The following is a 24,375-nucleotide window of genomic DNA, read 5'->3' on the forward strand; positions in this document are numbered from 1 at the left end:
AATAGAAACTGGACACCTATATCCTGAAATATTATCTTCCTTGCATAGATAATGTGTAACTATACGGCGATGAGTGGATTTTAATAGCAAATTTCCATGGTAAGTTCTGCCACCGCCGTAGAGTTAGGCAACACAATGTCATGCAGGGAAGCGAGTATTTCAGGATATAGGTATCCCATTTTTATTGCCGATGACTGTACGTATTGCTTGCATTGTAGAATTATTCCTCTTGTAGTTTAAGGTTGTTATAACCATTTATGTGCTGTTCCAGGAGAACACATGCTCCCTTCATGGGACATTTAAGCATTAAATCTCCCTCACTTCTTTTCATGTATTAAAAATATCATTAATGAACGTGTTGACACCCATGTATTCCTTATGGACAATGATATCACTCCCTTTCTTCCGTTCATATCCTTTATGCAGTTATATGAAGTTATGACGTAACAGTACCTAAAAAGTACTACTTCCAAAATGATCCGTGTAAAATTCTAGTCCGGCAACTAGACGCGTACATCTCTCTCTGATTCACGGGAATTATGAATTTAAAAAATTGACATCCAATATTTTACCGGACTTCCCGCAACTCGGACTCAAGTCGATCTGAAGATAGCATAAAACAGGAGTTATGATCTGGGTCACTAAACCACAACCGAAGGCCAGATGGTAACTGGTACTTGGGGGCAGAGTTAGCATAGATAGCAACCGAGACGAATGCTTTCTACACATCATAAGTCTACGCTAGGGATCTAATGTTGACGGAAGGAGACCGGAGTTCCATGCAAGTTCATCTGATTGCCAGACCTCAGACCGCAACTACATATTCATTCAACTCCAAAACCGCAAGATGAATTAGATTTCCAGCGAAATGAAGCTTCAGACTCTGGCCTATCTCAAACAAGACATTGGCCGTACAGGGTGTCTGTAAAGTTTCGTGCACTTTTCAGCAGTGCGGTGCTATTATTCGCGATTAGTCTATTTTACCATGCCCAAAATCAAGCATGCTGACTGGAAACATAGTGAATCGCAATGGGATTAATGTGAGCATGAGTTTCCCAATGGGAGATTATTTTCACGTATCGAATCGTATAGTACTGTAGTCACGAGTTTATTTTGGGGTGAGGAATTGAACCCATTTGTATATACTTGGGAAAACCTTTACACGTTTTTCAAGTATGTGTGTTTTTTACTTGTACCTATACATAAAGCCCTCTAATTTTTTTCAAAATTCTATTTTTTTCGACAATGAATTTGAAGGAGTTTCAGTACTATCAGTCTCTCTTTGATATACCCCTGTACATATAGAAGAACGTATAAACCAGGAACCGCCCCAAAAACGTCGATCACGAGCTACGGCTCAACCTAGATTAGAAGAACCAGGGTCTCGCTTATCAGTGTATCACAAAAGTCTCAAACAACTTTTCAGCCCTTCGCCTTTTTAACGTAAGTCGAAATGCTTTCATTGTTAGGTTTAGTTCTCTAAGCATAAATAATGCATTTTTGGTCAAACCTCGAAATATTGCATAATATTTATGCTGAGAGATCTAAAGTCCAACCTAACAACGAAGGCATTCCGCGCTCACGTCAGAAGGCAAAGGGCGGGGAAGTTTATTGAGGCTTGTGTAATAAGTGAGACCCAAAGAACCACGGTAAATTCGCTAAAGTGGACAGTCACTTGTTTTCTCCTTTCGCTTTCCCATCGCTTGTGCTTGAGTTCCCTCCCTCGCTTGCTTAGTTCACATTCGCTGTGTGCGGTTTTCCCCTTCATGTAGATACAAACGCATGGCACTGGATAAAGGTGACTAAAGTGTGTTGAAGAAGAAAGTCGCACATTTTGGCAACGCAAGGGCAGGATTACTTGTCAAGCAGCTGGTTGCATCGCCATGCAATAAAAATTGTCATCGAGCTGTCTGACGCTGAGACAGAGCGATCGATTTGCCGATCTCTCAAAAACTAGGAAATGTACCGATTTAAACTTTTTAGAATTTAAAGACCTTACAAACAGAAGTTTGTCACATCTGGGTTCATTAAAAAGAATAAAGTGATTACAACTTAAAAGTTTTTGTGAAAAATTATACCAAAATTCAATTTATCTTGGTAGTGATTTATTGATTGATTTGTTGTTTTAAGTCCACGTTATGCACAGAAAGGCTAATCGGGGCTGGACCTACAGTTTAAAGTGGGATCCGAAGCACTGTGCCATGTGCCTCCACCGGGTTTCGAAACCGGGACTCCTTGATTACAAGGTGATGACTTTACCACTACATCAATTGGGAGGCCAATTCAACTTGGTAGCTCTGCATGTAATCAATATGTAACTCATTGGCTAAGGAATGTTTGGTGATATCTGGTATAAATCATACGTGCACTTTTAGGAGACTCTAAACCCCTCGACAGGTTAAGTTTGCAGCAGGTTTTATGTATTAATCCACGCGAGAACGGCGTTCAGAATGTTCCGTGCCAGTCTTGCCTCAAGAACCGAACTGTTCATATCACAGACAGTGAGAAAATCGGCAGTATTGTAGCGGAACTACATTCTGCGCGCACGCTTGAGTCTATATATGTGAAAAGTTGCTGCAAACTTAACCTGTCGCAAAGCTTAGAGGTAAAGTGGATCCCTCATGGTTGAATGGTTAACGCTCTCGTCTTTGTAACGAGCGTCCCGGATTCGATTACCGGTGGGATCTCCAAACTTTCGATGTTGATTTCGATTCGTGAGGGCAATTTTGAAACTACTAGAAAGGAAGGAGTAGCGAACTTTGCTCAAAGTCAGATAACGGCGACAATGGGACTTTGTGTGCTAACCATACGTCATATAATGGGAATTCGCTTGGCAGGCTTTGACTACTCAAAGGGTTGATGGATTGATTTGGTTTATATTACTTTGTTTTCTGCCTCTTTTGGCTAAGCGCGAAGATGAGGATGAGTGATGAAATTCATGAAGAGACACTAAAAAATATATACCTCTGCCCAGGCCATGATTCGATCCCTGGCGTCGTAGCGCGCTATGCTAACCACTCTGCCACGGAGGTCGGCTCAAGGGGCTGGCGCTGTGGAGTTTAATTAATTTAGGAAAATCATCAAATTGTGTGCGTGTGACCATATACTATTTATTGGTGAAAAACTGGCGGACAAGGTCCATTATTGGAGTGTGCATATCGACACCCTGTGCAGACAGCCAGATGTTTTCATTTCAGCAGGTTTACTGCAAGTGTACTGGGTAAACTGATACGGTGAAGAAACAAATATCGTGCAAGGAAATCAGATTATAGTCTCTTGGAATTAATGTACTACATTTAAAAACAAAATCGAAATCCCAACACTAAAAGTACCCCCTCCTACCTCCCATTCCCTCTTTTTACGTTCCCTCATGCGAATTTGCCAAAAAAAAAAAAAGTCCCTTGTGTGTCACGCGAAGGCCAAAAAGAAAAGTAGTCACGGTCAGGAATTGGAGCAACGGGTGAGTCGAACGCTCTTGCCCTCCGCTCGAGAGAGCAAGATTTTGTACTTCCGGCGAGGCAAGGCGGCATCCAGGTTTAACTGTTTGTCTCTCGGGGGGAAAATAATTCCTCCATTAGCATTCACTTACGCAGACGGCATCTTTGAGTGCGGTTTCTTGCCGTGTCCGGAGGCAGACGGTAACCCGTACCGGATAGTGGATGGCCGGAAACAAGTTGTTGTTTGCTCCGTTTACAAAAAAGTAAGCCTTTACCAGGCAAACTTTCTCCTCAATGGGGTGGGGATGAGGAGGGATTGTTCTTGGAACCGTATTCAATGATTTGTTTTAGCAAAGGCCCTTTCATTTACGTCTTTTCGCACTTCAAAGGCTCTTTAGGCACTGGGAGAGTTTTCCCACCATCCCCGCCTAGGGCACGCCGCTGACTAGCACGGTTTTGATAGGGTTGAAGGGGGATGACCTTCTAGGAAGGCATTCAAATGTAAACTCCAAGCGGCACGCACTTGAATCTCAAGTTTTTGCAGAGTAATAAGGCTCTGGTGTTATAGCGAGTATAATTTTGTGGAGCTCTGTGTTCTGTCCTTTGTGGGTGTTTTTGACTGTCCCTTCACCATTTTTGACTGATCATCTTTCATCCTCATCGTAGCGATTAAACGAGTGGCACAAAAGGGGCGAAGTTTTTTAAAATAATACGAAATATCACGGTTGTGATGGCAGGGTGCGATGAGTGGGGTGGGGTGGGGTACCTCACGATCTCATCGCCGAAGGTTTCCTATTTGAGTCCACGTGATGTGGGCGATTATTTGGGAGTTTCCAACCTCATAACTGCAACCTCATAACTTTCTCAGCTAGTCATTCATCTTAATCGCTGCGATTCAGAAAACTCACATAGAACAAGAAAATTGTATATATAACATTGGGACAGTTCCGTTCACTACTTTGCTCATTCTTCAGCCTCATCTGGATGTTTGGCTTGCGACAGCCAAACAGTTTTCGAAAATTCCTCACCTTTCAAAAAACGCTAAGATATTCCAAATTCTGATATAACTCCAATACGAGTATCTTGAGACTAACTTCACATCATTTGGAAGCCTTCCACGTTACATCCATAATGTTTCTCAAAGTGGACATTCCAAACATACCCACTCCCATGAATGACAGCTTGCAAGAACTCAAACTGAATTTATACATAGTTAATTTTGTGTTCATATTTATATGAAACAACGCCAGAAGGCGTGCCCTGAATTTATATCGAGGACCGGATACCTTACATGCAATTTCAGTTAAAACTCTTAGGCAGGGTCACGTCAGAATAGTTAAATTTTTACATCTCAAATATCTCGTTCCAATTTTGTGACAATTTTCAAAGCTTTTTCCACCAGCGGTGTCCCGCTGCTGCAACCCCATAAGCTCCTTTCTATAAATCTGCGCTGAGACAATGCAACTTTACACTGCTGCGAGTTGAGTAACTAAATCGACAGATTTTACTTACAGAATTATCATTACAAGAAACGAACAAAGGATCTTCATTATCACCAATGTTCCCTAAAAATTCGAAAGTTACTATCCTTCTGGTGAAATTTCATCTCATAATTTCGGCATTTCCTCAGTGTTCAATAGCCAATGCAGTGCCTACAGTGACAATATTATTTTTTTAATTCATGCAATTACATACTGATACCAAATTTCTAAAACTTTCGAGCAAAGGAAACCCCCTACCCCTCACCACAGTGTCACCATCGACATTGTATATTCTATCCCTATACAAAGCTCCCTGGTGACGTTTCTTCCTTTCTAACTTTGGTTTAGTAAACAGTAAATTCGTGGCAAAACAACGCTCGAGTAATGCAGGAAACACTTTTTTGTATTGGAGAAGTCCGACATTGGCTAATCTTCCGCCGAGATAAATCATGATTCTTCGAAGTTCTTGAACTTACTTTTTGAACCAACCATTGAAGAATACAGTAACTAAATCCTAGCCTGAAAACACATTCTTTGCAGAGCTGTATTGTAGCAACGTAAGTCATTTTAGAGTGAAGCATTTTATGGTACAAAAACTTTTCGGCCGAGTTATGTCAGATTAATTAGTTATTTTTCCCCCACATCTAAAATACCTTGTTCTCATTTTGTGGCCATTTTCAAAGCACCTTGCACCAGCGGAATTGAGGGGCTGTATTTTCTAAGCCCTTCCTAAATTTGGGCTCGAAACTATGCAACTTGACTCTTTGCTGTGAGTTTAGTAACTAAATAGGTAAATTTTACTTACTTTACTATTACAAGAAACGAACAGAAACGTCTAAGGAGGATCTTCATACCAATATTCACGAAAAATTCTAAAAATATTATCCTTTATCTCATAATTTCCAACGGTTGCGGCGATTAGGGGGCAAGGGGGCAGTTGCCCCCCCCCCACACACACTTTTTGCAATTTTTGCTCCTGAACTATGCTAAACCTTACATATCAAGGGAAATTAAACTGTCCTTGACCTCCAATTTTCGAATCCAATCGCCGCCACTGATTTCCTATATGGCAGTCATTTGACACTGCGGCAAGCGGCCCGGCGTCAGTGATTGTCTTTCACGGTGAACGGGGTCCATGACAGTCACACGCTAGAGTCTGTTTCTTTTTTTTTTTTTTTTGTTCTTTTTTCGCTCTCCCTGCCTTCGCTCTCTTTCCCTTTCTGTTGACGTTGCAGACTGACGCCAGTATAATCCTCCCTCGGAAGTTGTGTTGTGTTGTGTCGTGTCCGTGTGTTGAAGATTGTGGCTTAATATGACACCACAAAAGTTTACATTACAACAAAGGATGTATCTTGTTGAGTGTTACTTCGGAAAGAGGAATTGTGGAGAAGTACGACGACGTTTTGCAACGAAATTTCCTGGTGTTCCCGTTCTACATAGGACCACTATATTAAAAAAGTTTAGAGTAACATGGTCAGTTCTGAATAAAAAATAAAGTTTACAAAGACAATCCGCACATCATCCGTGAGTTAAGAGAGAGTAGTATTGTACGAGAAATCGGGAGAATTACAGTAGACGAACTTGTACATGTAAATGCCAATTTCCTTCGGAGATCTCAGGAATGTGTTGCAGCAGAGGGACATCATTTTCAACACCTTCTGTAGTCAAGGTTAGTACACAATATGAAAACTGTAATTTTAATAGCCGACTCTAGCGACTGTCGCGGACCCCGTTCACCGGGAAAGACAAGCGCTGACGCCGGACCGCTTGCCGCAGAGTCTCGTACCGAATGTCAGGGAATGCTCTTAGGTACATACCTTGAACAGGAAAATGTCAACGAATTAAACTGACATGATTTTACATAAGTTTTATGTTACATATTTTTACATGTTTGCCCGGATATTACATATTTTACATATTTGGTAATTTACTTTACGTAAAACAACATATTTCGGTTCTTTTTTATCTTGATCCTTTTTTCTATATTTTCGATCCTTGAAACATGAAGAAACTTTGTAGGTCATGTGATGTCATATTTTCTAATCACTGAAATGCATAGTGCTTACAGTCACCTAAAATTGACTGTCAAGTCGAACGACAAGCTGAATACCATAAAAATACTGGAACTGTTATTTATCGGAGTTCCCTCACCTTTTCAGCTTACAAGAACATTTTATCGGATCGACGGGTGTGTGAGACAGTTGAAAACATGGAAAAGTACCTACTGGTTCACTCTGTAACAACACATGTCCTGTATGCATCAATTCTTCTTGAATCTGTCCCTACATTTACATATTCTACAATAATTTACGATATGAAAAGTAATTAATAGCTGACAAAATTAGTTTCTTAAATATGTACACGTTGCTGTGCTCTTTTGAGTTTATACTATAAATTTGATACAAATTTGAATTGGAACATCCTTAAAATTATGTTGTATATGTTCAAATAAAATAAATATCTAGCAGAATTATTAAAATTGCTTGGATCCTCGATTATTATTAATATTACATTTTCTTTGATACTACATGTCCTTTTGAAAATACATATTTAGGTACATATTTTATCAATTATTGTTACATATTTATGTACATATTTTGGACTTTGATATGACATAAAAAACCTGGAGTTTGGCCATGACCGTCATGAGGATGTGTCGCTTTCTAAATTTTCGAGGATCGTGATTAAAACCAAAAAGGTCACAACTTTAATATTTTTAAAAAAACATCCCTCCCCTCAAAAGCACAAGGACATAAATAATGTATCAAGAAGACTGAGATTGACATGTTTAGTATCACCACTAGCTACTTCGACACGAAGGCTGGCGAAAAGTACCAAGTGTTCATTTACGTAACTATCTTTGGAAGAACGCAATCCCATTGTTACGCACTTCGTACTCATAGCTTCACTCCTAAAGCTCACATGACGCGACCATCACTTTAAACAAATCAAGAATTTCTCATCCAGGTGTACCACTTTCTTCTTATTGTGGAACAAATGTGAGAGCTGCAGGAAAAAGAAATCAGGTTTTTCTTTTCTGCTTAACATTCACGAAACAATCAACCCTAAACTTTCCTGCGCGTAACCCGCTGTCACTCCTTAGTGGACAGGTCGCATTCTCAACTTCAGCGGGCGCCAGTGTTGCAAGATGAGGAGATATTTCACTAGAAGCGGGGAAATCATCTTTTTCGGATTCTTACTCATATATTTACCCAATTCTATATCTCTACAGTCCTTGATGTGGATTCACAATATGACTCCAATCCTTCCTTCTATTTTCAATTTTCCTTCATCGGGGCTTTCCTAAGCTTTGACACGGGGCGAAGGGGCCTTCCCGATGACGTAACGGTAACGCTGTTGTCTTGTAATCAAAAGACCCCATGTTCGATCCCTGATTGTGATACACTGCACGGTGTTTCGGATCTCACTTTAAACTACAGATCCAGTTCCGATTACTCTATACGTTCATAAATAACTTAAATAAATCGTGTGGACAAGGGTGCGCGTTTTCCCGCCATGAAATATTCTTACCCCCCCCCCTCATAAATTTTGAATATCATTAATAATAAAGCTAGGATCATATATCTGGGGTGTTCAGGAAAAGGCACTTAAGTCACAAACTGCAATTTTCTGTTGCATTCATTTAATTAAGCTACACTGAATTAAAGAAAATATTATCAGTATAATTTTATATTGGGTACGTGTAAAGATTCCAAACAGTGATGATCCAACATTTACATCATCTCTGCAATGTTTGCTATTAAAAGAATAAACGTAAGGAACTGTCTTTTGTAAAATTGAATTTTTTGACTTCAGTGCTTTCCCCGAACACCCTAGATATATAGTAAGTGGGGGGAATATGACCACCTTAAGACAACATTTAAAATATTTCAGAGATGTATTGAAATACAGAAAAAATATATATTGCAAAATTTAGAACAGTCTTTCCGCAATACATAGTAGTACACATGAGCGGAATTCTCTTCATGCAAATGAGAAACAATAAAAAAACAAAAGGACTACAAAACCCATTTTACCCCGAACAGTGGGGGTAATATGAGCACACCGTTGGGGAATATGAGCATGATGAGTTTGAAAGTAAATATTACAAAATATACACTAAAGGCAAGTCACGATATAACACTGAATGATTCTTCAATACGGTACATATCATAAAATTAACTTGCATGTCTCAAATAGCCCTTTACCCATTACAAGCAGGGCAGATAAAATGTACTTCTTCCTCCTCTATGCCAACGCAATTATTATGATACCACACGGAACAGTGTTCACAACGTATCCACTCTTCACCTTGATTGTCTTCATGATACCAACCCTTGCATATAGGGCACTCGCTATCTTCGCCGCTAGATGCAACTGTAGATGGAACAGTACTCGAACTTTCCATGGATCGTGCAGACACATGAGTGAGACGCTTCTTTTTGACTGCAGAAATAGTTTCTGATGAGGTAAGCTCCCTTGCTTCTCTTGGTTGCCTTCTCCGGGTCACAGGTGGCTTGTAAAGAACAGGAATTGGTGACAATGTGCGCACAAGTTTCCGAGGTGAATATCTTGTGGGTGCAAGCGTGTTTGCACACTTTGATCTTACTGCATGTGAAGATGAAGGAGAAGCAGCCTCATTGAGCGATCCACGAACTGTAGACTCACACCTCTGAGATCCTGAGCAGGATGGACTGTTGACAGACTGTTCCACGAGCACTTGAGAGCTCCCGCTTTGAATTGGTTGGGCCGATATAGTTCTATCCTCTTGGTTGAACGAGGCTGTGTCGTCTTGCAATAAGGATCTTTCATCATGTGCTGTGTCTTTAAGAAACGCATAATTTGGAATAGCATTACGGTTGAGTGGGTAAATACCAGTACTCTTGAAGCCACTGACAGCAAGTGCTGCGTTGGAACATTCGTTCCACACATCAGAAAGGATATTGCAGAATTCCAGTTTTGTAATGGAACGACCTCCATGTCGTCGTACAAATTGAGACACGCACCTGTAATACGTTTCTTTTAAAGGTTTGAAGAACGTACGATCTGTTGGCTGCATGAAGTGAGTAGTATGTGGAGGCAAGCACAGCAGAGTTAGACCGTTTTCCTTTGCAAAGGTTAGCATTTCCAAATTTGTACAGTGAGAATCATGTCCATCGACAATCAAGATACCAGGTTTGCTCACAGATACGGAAAAAAAAATCCACAAAATGGCGTATAAATGTAAAGAAAATCTCACTATTGACATATCCAGAATCAGACATGTACACGCGTGAACCTGGGGGAAGACTGTCTACAAATTCTACTCTCTGCCTTTTACCCCGAAAAATAACCGACGGGGGTAGGTAGTTCCCTGCAGCGGTGAAACATCCAATGACAGTAACAGTTTCTCCCTTTTCCTTAGGTGATATACCATGTACAGTCTTCGTTCCTCGTGATGCTATCACCATCCTTGATCTGGAATTAATCTGGAATCCAGTTTCATCAGCATTTGCAACTCTGTTGGGTTTGTCATGCAACTGCAATGCAGTTATCTTGGCTTCGAATATGTCATAGAATTTTTGAACACACTCCCTATTTAAACCAGTCGCACGATTGAGGGATAAAGTTGCTTCTTTCCGAATTGAAAGATCCGGGTGCCTGCGTAAGAATCCCCACAGCCAGTCCCAGCCAGCAATCCTCCGCGTCTTGTTAAATCTATGTTCCACATTGAGCTTCTCCATACATTGGAATGCTAGCTGGCGCACTTGATGTCTGGTGAGTGCAAATCCACATTCTGAGAGTTCCTTCAAGTGCTGTGCCAAAGCAGACTCTGCTTCCTCTCCTAGTTCCGGTTTCCTCCCCAATGACGGTTTAGAAAGAATATTCAACGTACCTGCTGCAAGGTATCTTCTGAGAGTTTCCCGTGGCACAGAGTACCTACGTGCAGCTTCCTTTACACTGCAGTCTCCATTCCGGACAGCCGCTATCGCTCTCTCCATGTGCTCTGCTTGCCAGGTTTGCCTATTGGACGTCCGTCTGTACGTTCGTGGCATCTGGAATGCAAGAATGAAACAATGACTAACATACAAAACCAAGGGACACGATACGTGGATGAATGTAACACAACTCTTAGCAAGGGCAAGAGAATATCTATCCCAGGAGGTCACTAGGATGAAGAATCAGCAAAGGAGGACTATAATTATCTATGGTACGTACGTTTGATACCAACCTGCTCACCGCGAGCGAGATATCATATTATTTCTATACACTTCCGTTAGCAGTCTACAGTATAATGATTGTAGATGTTTTAAAGTTTTCAATTCAAACTATTCACACAGAATCTATACTATATGCAGCAACTTATCATAGGATGCAGTTTTTCTTTACAGCGTAATGAGATTTCTGAGGTTTGGAAATATATTCCATGTCTCTGAATTATTTGTTTATGAAATACCCATCTTCCCCTTATAAGAATTCCTATGCCCATTTTACCCCGACTTGCTGTGCTCATATTTCCACAACTAGCAACATTTTACGTAAGTTTGTACTACTGCATTCACAACGCGGGACACCGCGTGATGCCAATTGCATTGCATGCTCCTTTGTTGTAGTTTCGTTGTTGCTATGTCAGTTTCCCGCTATTTTACGTTATGCTCTGCTCAGATCTTAACTCCAACTACTCTAAAATAACATCACGTGCATTTTTTATTATAATTTGGAACAGCACTTACCTTTCAACAGGCACACAATCTTCCTTGTCTTCAGCTGCGACGTGACAACCAACACAGACGACAACTCTGTCTCCACTGATGTTGCCAACCTGCAGTAGATTTGTTTTCACCACACACAGCTGGTGCTGTGACGTAAAAACCTTACGTGTACCCATATTCCCCACGTGCCCATTTTCCCCCCACTTCCCCTATAGTACTGTAAACAGGATCCGAGCCGACCTTAATATTCTGGAGATTAGAGAATTGTTTTGAAGAAATAGAGGCCCCAGGTTGGAATAGATGGTATTGTATGTTGTTTCCATAATTCCTCCCATTTCCATGGTAAACTGAACGTTCAGACATGAAGAGTAAAGTGAATTAACAAAGAAACAAAAACAAATTTTCTCAAAGGGACTCTGATTCGCTTCGCCTTTTCAGGCATATTGCACAGTCTTTCGGATCTGATTTAAACTGTAGGTCCAGTTTTGATTAGGCTATCATAAGCGTAAAGTGGACTTGAATCAAACTTTAAAAAATATTCTCGAGCCTGTTAAAGTTGCTGATAAAGACAGAACATTCGAGTCTTCAAAAATTTTAGACATGATAATATATACAAAAGCCTCCTCGTGGATCGCGCCTGAATCCCGGTTAGCATAAAGTGGGCTTGAAAACAAACTCAAGCAAGAGAAACAAAGAAAAGGGGGAAACATAGGGAGAGCAAATAATGAGAAAGGGCATTAGAGAAAGAGGGAGAGAGAGAGAGAGAATAGAACAGAGAGAGGGAGAAAGATTGAGAGAGAGGAGAGAGAGAAAGAAAGGAGGGAGGTTTTAAAAAGAGTAAAACGGATGAGAATGTAGAAATAGTTCAGGCTTATGCAGGGATATTTTGCCCTAGGAGCATAGCAACACTGTCAAAAAGGACCGGCGCCTTGCAAAACGTGCAATTTCTCTCAGCGCTGCTGTGGAAAGTGACAAGAGTTGGTGGCCAGAGAGGAGCGAATGTTCTGCGGGCAGATTCCATGGCGCTGCGGATGCGATGGACATTAAGATGAGACGTGTCTGTCGCTTCAACGAGTTTTCCCTTTCAGCTTTGGCCTACGCGAACTTCATACGAGACTAAGTGGTCATTAAATAAAGAATCTGCATCACTTAGCATCCGGTGCGTTGCTTATTCATTCATTGTGTAGTGAGTTCGAATAAGCGTTTGTTGTTTGTCATTTACATCGTCAGTCATCTAGGTAGGGCAGTGGTTATCAACCTTTCTGATAAGGTGCCATTTCCACGCCCACTCCACCTAAGGAGGAATGCCCATCGAAAAGTTTTGAAGGAGGGGAGGGGGTAAAATCGAAAAGGTGTGCCCCTAAGTGAGACATATACACGTCATGTTTACGTGACAGAGAAGTAAAAGGATAAGAATTAAATAAGCCAAAGAGAAAAGAAAACAAGGAAGAAGCGCGAGAGGGGGAGACAGAAGAGGACAATAAAGATGTCAGACAGAATGAGGAAAAGAGGAAAACCAGGAAGCCAGACAAAGAGAGAGGAAAAGAGAAATGAAAATAAGTGACAGAAAAAATGTGAAAATATAGATAAAACAAAATTTTCTAAATACTTCAACTAATTGATTTTTGTCAGTAACCTTTTTAACGGCTTCAATTTTAGAATATCTGCAAGTCAACAAGAAAATTATAAAAGTTGAATCTTAAGCTATATTGTGAAATCAAGAAATAATACTAGCGAGAGAGAAAAATAAATATTTTTTGTAGTCGCAGAACGGGCTTTTGTTACCCAGACCTGCAAAATGAAGAAGAAAAAGTTAGGAGAAAATAGAAATAAAAATGTGACAGAGAGAAAGAAAAATAAATGTAGAAGCGACAGAGAGGATAGCGAGACAAAGAGAAAACAGAAAAGACAGAAAAGAAGCGAGAGAAAGGGAGAGAGAGAAATTATGGAAGAAAATGAGACAAAACTTGAGAGGAAAACAAAAAAATATGAAGATAGGGAGAAAGTAAGCATATGTGTATGCAATTTGTTCGTCCCCCCCTTTTTTATTTTACTTGATTCACGAAATTTCGACGGTGAAATGATAACGAAACAAATACCTACTATTAAGCTACGTTATTTAAGCTCAATCTCCAAGATTCGATTCCATACTCACCCACAATACATTCAACTTATCACCACAAACCAAACAGCATTCTTTACACCCTAGAATTTTTTTCATGGGCTCTTGATAATCGCTGACCCAGTCAAGTGGGCGGGCAACTCCAATGCCTCGAGTTCTAGGTCAACACGAATGTGCTGACATCTGCAGTCAGACTTTGACAACTCACGTAATCATCGAAGAATGTTCCGGAATAACGTGAAGCACAGAATTTTTACAAGCACGGGAAGAAAGAAAAAAAGAAGGTTCTTGACCTCATTACACTTTCTGCACATAATATCGCGGGCAATAAGTCAATACAATTCTGTCTATTCTAGAATTATCAAGGTTACCTTAGAAATTAAAATACCAAAGGAAACGTTAAATGTCCATTTGCAAAATGGCATTGGTAGATATGGGACACGACGACTTCCTAAAGCAGTAAAAATTGTAACATTTCAGCACATAAATGCAAATAACGTAATAATAGACGCTAATTTATTGAAAAATTTCTGTGAAATTAATAGCAACAGAAATGCAGTAAAAATACCGTTATAAGTACTTGATTTCTTAACAAGGAGGTAGGGCGAACAAAATGCCATCTTTGAAGTTAGTTGTTGAACGCCGGAAATGGCTAAGGATTTGCAAGTTAAAAATCACTCTTGCGTAAAAAGTGTGATTTCCCTGATTTACAATACTACCAGGTAAAAGTGCCTTCTTTTTATCAATTTCCTGAATGAGTAAGTTAGCTAAATAAAAAATATTTAGCCAAATGTCTCATTATTTTGAGTCAAGAATGAAGAAGAATGAAAGTTTGTTAAATAAAATAAAACTAACAATATAAGATGGAGAGCTCGTAATTTATAGAGGCAGTAACCTGCTCCTACACAAACTGTGCTACTTAGCTCAAGTATTTCTGCGAGTCTTGGTAAAATGTACATATCTAAAATACCTTAATGTAAAAACATTTAAAATTGAGAAGAAAATTTAATTTTCATGGTCATTGAAATTCAAATGATGGCCTTTGTGACCTTAGTCTTGGACACGTAGTATTTTCAAAGTTGGGATGTATAAATATTAGCAGGTAAATTGTCCACCACTATTTTAATTCGTTTTCCTTTACAACTTTACTGTACTGATAATGGTTTAGGGAAAGACATGTTATAGAAACTCGTGTGCTCGGACAATGCATTTATCTTTTATAAAATTATATTTCTTATTAACATGAAATGTTAATTGCTCAAATATACGCTCCCCAGGAAATTTCTGGGCAAACCACAGTATCAGTAATTATTATAATCAGCCATTAAATCGAAATCGAACAGTCGCTTTTCTTTTCAAATTTCATCCTATGAATGAATGAGTTTGGTTCCTTTTCATCGCATTTTGTTACTTTGGCTAACTGCGACGATAATTTCATCCTATACAGGGTGAGTCACCTAAAATTACCACCGAAAATATTTCGTGAACAACAATAAATATTGAAAAAACTGCTTTCGCAGATATATAGGTATGAGAGGGGCTCATGAAATTAGTGGACACAATACGTTCAACTACGTAAGGAAATATGGTTTTCAACACAAACTTAGTTTTTTAAAAAAATGGAAACCCTATTCTATTTTTAGCTCATTTGAAAGTATGGAAAACATCATTAGAATGGCGTTTGTTACATTGTAATACGTGAAATAGTTCTTAAGTAATTGTAACGTGAAGTTGACGCTTGAAACAAACATTCTCACAAGTTGATTCGTGTGTCGTAACATACATATCCCCCTTTTGACGCCATTCGTGTATTGTACCTGCCAACAACTGCGGGTTACAATAAAATGAGTAGTTTGTACATAAGTAAGGTTTGACAAATTATATAAAAGGTTCTGATACATCTTTCTGAGTTAACAAATAATTGTTAATTAAAAAGTATAAATTTTAAACATTCCGCCATCAGTTACATACATAAATGTTAGTACATTAACATCTTTCTAATTTTTAATTGGCGTTCATTCATTTACGTCATAATTTTTAGTACATCGGAACAATCAACTCTTCTCGTTTGGTCATGAAAGATCTTTAAGTTTTCAAGTTTTAAACTTTGCACCTTATACATTTTTTCTTTTTCAAATTGATTTATCAAATTTATCAAATAAAGCAATGGCGTAACAAAGTACACTAATTAACAAGACGTTTGTGATAGTGTACGTACGACAGAACTGTTGCTGAGAAAATAGTATTTTCAAACTCTGAAAAGGCCTGGATGATACTTACCTGTGGCGAGTGTAGGAAAAATGCAGCACATGCGTGCAGGCTGTATGCGCGACGCCATTTGCGCTCGGCTCTGCCGACAGGCATAGTGAAGGATGCGCTTTCACGCTCAATTTCAGATTACAATTACTTGAGAACTATTTGACGTATTACAATGTAACAAACGCCATTCTTAATGAATTTTTCCATACTTTCAAATGAGCTAAAAATAGAATAGGGTTTCCATTTAAAAAAACTAAATTTGTGTTGAAAATCGTACTTCCTTACGTAGTTGAACGTATTGTGTCCACTAATATCATGCGCCCCTCTCATACCTATATAGCTGCGAAAGCAGTTTTTCAATATTTATTGTTGTTCACCAAATATTTCGGTGGTAATTTTAGGTGACTCACCCGATATATGACCCTATATCCAGCATACATAACATGTAGCAATAATACGATGAACAGTCCCTGATTGCTGAAAGAAAATACGTACGTGCAAGGGCAGGAACTAGCTTGCGTGTCAAAGCCAAGCAGAGTGGAAAAAAGAAACTGCTAGGTCCAAGAAATGGGCTGATAAGGAAGCGTAACATTGAGGGCAGTGTTCGTACGCATGATGAGACACGCAGAACGCCTTTAAATCGAAAAGGGAACAAGAAAAACAACTGTCATTTGAAACAAAACCTTCGCTTTGCGTTGAACATTCTCGATGCTTTATCGGGTTATTATTCGCATGTAGGTGACATAATCAAAGCGAGCATAAACTCTTGAAAACGCAATGGCACGGGAACGCTCCAGTAACCTCGTGTATTCTATTCAACTTCCCACAAGAGTGGACTTTTATACGTGCATGGGCGGATTTCGTGAACGTGGGTTGTAAATCAAAACTTGATGTGTACTTTGCACAATAACAATGATGCATGTGTCTGCCGTCTTCGGTATGCAAATTAAAATCTTTATTAATTAACATTATTAACATTATTAAATTACATCGTTATTCGATTACGTTATTTTATTACATAAAAATTTCCAATGTTGAGAGTAATTTACATATTTTAATACCACATGCAATTATACGTTATTGTATTTAAAATGAAACATACTAAAATGTTAAGATTAAAAAATGAAAAAGCCGTTTCTTGACAACCGAGTGACGTGTGATCAGTGATTCTCACTTCATATTACTTCGGCCTCCGTCACGGCGCGTGACGTCAGGAGTTCTGAGTTCGAATCTCGGCCTGGGCATGGATGTACTTTGCGTGTCCCTTCATCGATTTAATCATATCATCACTCATTCTCATCTTCGCAATTCAAAAGTGACAGAAAAGTGAAAAAATAAACCAAATCAATCAATCAATTGGCTTCACAATACTCAGACAACACCTAAACTTTTTTTGGTTCTCATTGTGAATGGAATTCAGACCCAAAGACGAGAATGCTGACAACTCCGCTACGCACGAACCCAAACGTTATAGCTAAACAAGTATTAACATTTTAAGAAGATAGTTCAAAATATGTCTGATTTATGTGACAGTTGTAAAATGCACAAATATAATAATAATTTTATAATATACATTTCAGAATTACACGTACTAAGCTATCCTTCTGTAATAGGTGTTATCCAAAATAAGGCGCAGAATAGTTTCAAATGCCCTTAAGTGCCGTGACGCATGGAAAGTGCCGAGACTTAGCAATTTTGTGTCGTATCTTGGATTATTATCTCTTTCTCAGGACCATCTCGAGTTTCAAGTCACTGACTCGATCTCGTCTCGAGTTCTGAATATCAGAAGAAACTAACAAAATTTAAGCACGTTCAATATTAATAACCTGTCTAACTATTCCTTCGGCATCCGAATAAGTCGGACAGTAAAACATTTATGATTTAGGCAGTGTTTCACTTTCCACACACTTTACATTCTAATGTACTAAAGTTTGAACAAGGCAGGACTCTCCAACAGTAAGTTTCGTATCTATAAATCTCTAAGGGTAGTTATTGTTCTCTTATTCATGTTTGAGTTTTAAGTGCACTTTAAGTACAGACGGGTTAATCTGGACTGGACCTACAGATGAACCCGAACCACTATGTGCCTCCACAGAGCATCGAACCCGAAACTCCTTACCATTATGCCATAGGGACGGCCCTTTATTTTTTTTAACCTTGTCTCTGTATCAGTACCAGCTCTAAATTCCACGGGATGAAAGAATAGTGCTATACTATGTCCCAGGAATCTGTGGATCAAGGCCGCGCATAATGGTAGAGAAGGGGAGAAAGCGAGTGGGCCGAGCAATGGTGCTGCAAATGGCTGATAGCTGTGCTCATTTCCCCTTTCACTAGTTTACTCATCGAGCCCTCTCGAGTATCCACTTGCGCAGAGACTTGTTTTCGTTCGTTCGCTCCAGAGATTCCCGGGACATAGTATAGGTTATCCGCCTCCAAATGAAGGAGGCTAAGCCCCGCGACAGGTTAAGTTTGCAGCAGGTTTTATGCATAAATACACGCGAAAACGCCGCTCAGCATCTCCCGTGCCAATCTTGCCTCAACCGCCGAGCTATTCACATCACAGACAGTGAAAAAATCGGCAGTAATGCAGCAGAACTATATTCTGCTCGTACGTTTGGGTCTATATATGTGAAAAGTTGCTGCAAACTTAAACTGTCGCGGGGCTTAGACTTAGTGTACAATGTTGTCGCTCCTCTGGTACGTCAACATCTGCTGCCAGTTAGCAGTTGAACCAAAAGGGTCCGCAGAGCAGACAGATCCCACCTCCTATTGCTAAACCATAGCGGCTGTTGAGTTTGGCAATGCAGTATTAAACAAAAACAAATCGTCTTCATGGTAACGAGTCTTCCTTGATTGGTGTACGAGCTAACGCAAGCTCATTCTACCCGCCTACTAAAGCGACACATGCTCATTGACAGCTAGGAACTCTCGAGTATTGCAACGGACTGAAATTGTACAAGTAGGTTTATAGTATATTTATAGATAAACAAATCAATGCATGTATACACAATTGTTTGTTCAATATATAACTTAGTTTTCCCTCAACTGGTACGGCCATGTTTCGGCAAGCGCGACTGAACGTGCTTCACATCCTAACGATAGGGTTCTATAAAACGCAAATTTCACGCTCCCGGTAATTTGACCTCGCCCAGATTGGTTAGAAATTCGACCAACTCCGCGAAATCGGACTGAGCTGTGGCTGACAAAGAAGGAAAGGGGGGCTGGGAAATGCTAACCCCCGGTAAAGGAAAAATTGTTCCGGCTTTCACTTTTGTCTTTCCTGGGAAGAATATAACAGCTCCTGAAGAATGACAATCCCGACCACATGATCTCCATTCTCACCGCAGAGTGTTGAGGGGCGGGAGGCTCGTGGGAAGATTTAGAACCTCCGTCGGTCGAAGCAACTCTTTCACTATATACAAGCTACGATGAAAGCATTTCTTCGCATCTAGCCATCACGCAGAATGTTCCGGGTTCGTGTCTCGACCTGGATGGTTCTACGTCAATTTGGTCTAATCACCTTGAATCCTAATCGCTGCGTATATAGTCAGAAAAGCGAAGTAAGATAAGAAAAATTCACAAACCCTGTAAACATGACCTTATAACCTCCAGAGCTGGATAAGTTTCCATCCTCCTCCGATAAGCGCAGGCCTGCAGCCAGGCAAGGGACAAGGGGGGGGCGTCAGCCCCCTTGACATTAGGCAAAAGTATTTCGTGTAATTTTTTTGCATTGAAGAGAGAAAATGTAGACAGCAGATATTATTTTGCTCACAACTTTGGTGAAGTATTTATGCATAAATACACGCGAAAACGCCGCTCAGCATCTCCCGTGCCAATCTTGCTCACTCACTCACTCACTCACTAGACTCTAGAAAGTTCCTTCACGTGGGAGCATCTTTATCTGTACCTTCGCTGTCCTTGTTGTAATCTGCGTCAAAGGTCAACCGCTCCCAAGTTTTCGGAACGAAGGGGAGTTTCATTGCTTCGGGTAGAATGTACTGTAGGCACTATGATTGAATATTGTGCATTTTTTCTTGTGTGATATAAATATCTGTTTCATCAAAAGTAGTATATTGTGTGCAGTAAGGGTTTATTTCAGTAGCAGTCAATACTTCAAAAAAGGGCCTCCCCGATGGCGCAGTGGTAGCGTCGTTGCCTTGTAATCTAGGGGTCCCGGGTTCGATACCCGGTGGAGGCACATAGTGGTTCGGATCCCACTATAAGCTGTAGGTCCAGTACCGATTAGCCTTACTGTGCACAAAGTGAACTTAAAACTTGTCCCCCTCCCTTCCGTAAGTCCATGGGCGGGGGGAGTCAGCCATTGATAAAACTTGGAAAGTAGAAATAATAATAACAATATTATTATACAATAATAATTATATACTAATTTATTATTATTTATTTGGGACTGGGAAGACTCTCCTACTCGATCTAACAGTTGAGTGCACACAATGCTTCTTCATTATTTTTTTTGTTTCATAAAGTTAATGTACTGATTGATTGATTGATTTGGTTTATTTCACTTCCTTTTTCTGCCACTTTTGGCTAATCGTGAATATAAAGATGAGTGATGATATGATGAAGGAACACACCAAGAACACCCGCGCCCACGCAGGGACTCGAACCCTGAACCCCATGCTGTGTTAGCCACTTCGCAACGAAAGTCGGCAGTTAATGTACTGAAATGCATGACCGTAGGCAAGAAAATTTTCGGGGGGGGGGGGGGTTCATTCATAATTGTTCCCATGGGCGTCGCCAGAAATTTGAATAATAGAAATAATAACAATAATTATACAATAATAATTAAAATTTCATAATAAAACAATTTTATTCCAAAATAATAATAATAATAATAATAATAATAATTATTATTATTATTATTATTATTATTATTATTATTATATCCTTAAGGGGGCTTACTCAATTCAGCAGATGAGTGAATATCGAGCACAAGTGTTTTTTTTTGTTTTTTTTACGTTTCGTACAGTGTGTACTGAAATGCACAATTATTATACTTTGTTATCAAATTTTAAGATACCTTCAAGAAAAAGCTCTAAAATTTAGATAGAAATTTTAGTCATAAAGCTTTTGTTGTTTGACCTTATAACTTAATTTTTGGAATTTTGAAAAGTGTGGAACCAGTTACTCTCTTTAAAAACTTAGCCTGGTGCATGGATTGTAACCTTAATCGCGAACGTTATGCGCTACGAAACTGGAGATCCTAGGTCTGAACTCCTATCAAGGGGGATTTTCAACTTTATCGGACAGGGAATTTAAAAGTTGGAAAGGGAATTTTGGGACAATCATAAGGAAATTTTCAGTGTATATTCCTTGTGACGCAGGAATTAAACTGGAAAGAGGACAGACAGCAGAAATGAAAATGGAGAGGTCACGGGTGGGCTGCGATTCCGAGAATAAATCCTGTTTCACTCAAGTTTCAGAATTCCTAATGTATGAAAATTCTAGCTCGATCGTTTCAACATTGTCTCCTTGTATTTGTGCGATGCTTCGAAAAAAAATTTGAAAATAGTTACAGATTTTGGTTTCTGAACTTCCATTAATCCAACATGTCAGATGTTTCGGGGGGGGTTGAACCCTAGACCCCCCCCTCTAAATACGGCCATGCTGAAATGCGTATTTATTCTGTTTTGTTATTATAATTTACGTATTTCGTTCAAGATAAAGCTTCAAAGTTAAGAGGAAATGTTATTCATAAAGCTCATATTGTGTGCCAACTCGCATAAAACTCTAATTTTTGGAATTATGAAAACTGTGAAACCACTTGTTTTTTTCATTAAATGGTAGAATATGTGAAAGAAATTAACTCTGACCTTTAATTCTGTAATTAACAATAAAAACAACATTTCTGCCTTTTTGTAATTTGAAATGAACGGTGCCAATTTACCATCCCGACGCCCATACCCTCCTCCGCTCCATCAGACTTTCTGCACAAAAACTGCGAAAGGGAGAAGCAACACGTTCATTTGAAGAAGAGAAGAAATCGGACAAGGCCTTCCTCGGATGAGGTCGCCCCGCACTCAAGACGTGTGGTTCGACCAGTTTCCTTCCTGGGAGACAATCGAGCGAGCTATCGCAAGAGCAGGTCAGATTCCGAACTCGATAATTGGCAGTTGAATGGGAGAGGGTAACAACCCCGCAGGTGTCAAATAACCAGGGGCGTTGGTGGGGAGGAAGACCGTAAGATTAACGCATGCGACGGTGTGGAATTCCTTCATAACGGGGCCCCACTTCAAGCCTTGCGTTTCGCCCTGTACACACGCCGCCTCCAACAGCGAAACCGTTAGATCTGTCCGCTCGCCCACTCCGAAATGTTAACTTGCCACGATATAAGAAGGGACCACAGACAACATTGCAGTCTCCAGCTGAAAGGCATGCGTCAGTGCGTTTGCATTTGCATGTACGTACAATTTAATACGAGGGCAATTCAAAAACTTTGTGTACACACATTTCACAGTATCCTTCTCTATATCTGCAACCTGCAAAACCACATATTCGCTCACGAATCGTCTGATATCGTAATCGTAAAAGCCAACATTTGTTTTTCTAAAGAAGTTCACCTGATAAATGCCTCCTTATCTCTTCGGAATCACTTTCCACGCATGGATATTTCGATTCGCGCACGAGGAAGAAGTGACAGGGTGCTACATCATTTTGAGCGTACATACGATGCTGTAGGTCGCCAGAGTTACACAACGGATCTCTTTTACAATTGTTTGTACTGTAAAACGTTCATCACAATCAATTGATCTATGATGAGATTTTCGAAAAAAAAATGGGTTATTTATATTAACCATAATCATTAGGCAAATCTGATTCTGGGTGTGTAACCAGAAATAGGTAATTTTATGTAAGAAAATTCGGCACAGAACGTGCGTTCATAAAACAAAAGAACTCTAGAATTTCGATGGCAGACAGTGTTCGAAGTGGAGATTCCTGGCTGGGAGAGGGGTGCCTGGCCGAATTTAGAGAATGGTGGAGGAGGAGGTGCTACTATGTATCAACATGGAGACACTGCAGAAGGAAGGATGATGATGATGATTACGCAAGGGGGGGGGGTCATGAAAATTTTCTTAGCCTTCCCTCCGCCCGAGCACTAGTGGTAGATTTGCAGAATTTTCCAAATAAATTAGGGTGGATCATAAATTTATACCATGATGACTTCACTAGATCAGTGGATATTACAATATAATTCTAATGTGTTCAGACAATCCTATTTTAATGTCCATTCATCCACACACACGACTACTTGAAAGAAGCAGTTACAGCACAGGGTGTTGATCATTACAGAAATATCATAAGAAGGCAACAGGTCGACAGCGTATCACCTCGGGTAAGTATTTTTTTTTCCTACAAATAAAAACGATTGTTTCTTCTAAATCGTTTGTCCTATCAGGAGCATCTGTAATTACACAGAACTGCAATGTGAATTCGTCAACCATGCTTAACACTTACCTTCGGCCTTTTCCAGACGAACTGAAAGGGAGGAGTTTGATGATAAAAAACCGAGGCTTGAGTGGCGGGAAAGTCTGGATCTTCCCACAAGTCACCGCGCTTCAAGCAGGCGCGTTTGATACGTTCGTAATCCGACATGGAGGCACCGAACTGAAAAAGAAAGAATGAACAATTAACACTTTGTTTTCCCTACGGAACATATACATCACGATAACAGTTCTTACAGAAAAAATATTACAGTGATAACATCTAGTCAAGTTCTACCTTATGGGTCTTCTGAAACTTTACTGTCAGTTTGGTGTCGCCATGTTTGAATTATTTATTAGGGCAGTCGATTCACAATTATGGCAGCCAAATGTACTAAGTATTATTGAAAATGAACGGAACTCCTGCTCATTAAATTACAACTGTTACAGCTCTTAAAATTTTACTTTCCAACATGGTGGCTCAGTCGGTAACGCGTCTGACTACCATGCTAAAGGTCCCGGGTTCGATCCCCGGCCGGTTCAAATCCGGGAACTTTTCTAACGGTGGAAGCGGCCTCGGCGCCCACCCAGCGTCGAATAACATGGGTATCTGGGGGAAACCCTGGGGGGTAAAGGCGGTTAGGGGCGTGATGCTGATCACATCACCCCCACTCACGACCGGATCAAGAAAGTGTGGGGCGTTACCCCCACACCCCCTATACGCCTTCATGGCGTGGTGCTATGCACAGGGGAACACTTTACTTTTTTTACTTTACATCACCTGTCCATTTTTGGCAAGAGAAGAAACTATTGAAGTAAAGATTCAATAAAATTGACATGTTTAAGGTGAAGTTGAGAATTAAATACTCTTTCAAACTGATACAATAATAAATATTTGTAATTCATTAACAATATTATATTGCTAATGTTTTAGATAAGGGCAAT

At 39.8% G+C, this 24,375-nt stretch overlaps 1 protein-coding gene across 2 annotated transcripts in view; it reads right to left on the reverse strand.

Moving 5' to 3' along the window:
- CalpC (calpain C) overlaps positions 1 to 24,375 on the reverse strand; it is a 152,918-nt gene that overhangs the window by 98,277 nt on the left and 30,266 nt on the right. For both annotated transcript variants that reach the window (XM_083134997.1, XM_083134996.1), the window contains exon 2: positions 23,465 to 23,614. In XM_083134997.1, the coding sequence (XP_082991123.1) occupies positions 23,465 to 23,602 (138 nt within the window). In that variant the 5' untranslated portion in view covers positions 23,603 to 23,614. The remainder of the gene's footprint in view (positions 1 to 23,464; positions 23,615 to 24,375) is intronic.

Source organism: Lepisma saccharinum, chromosome 14 (assembly GCF_977018435.1).
Source record: "Lepisma saccharinum chromosome 14, izLepSacc3.1, whole genome shotgun sequence".
NCBI lineage: Eukaryota > Metazoa > Arthropoda > Insecta > Zygentoma > Lepismatidae > Lepisma > Lepisma saccharinum.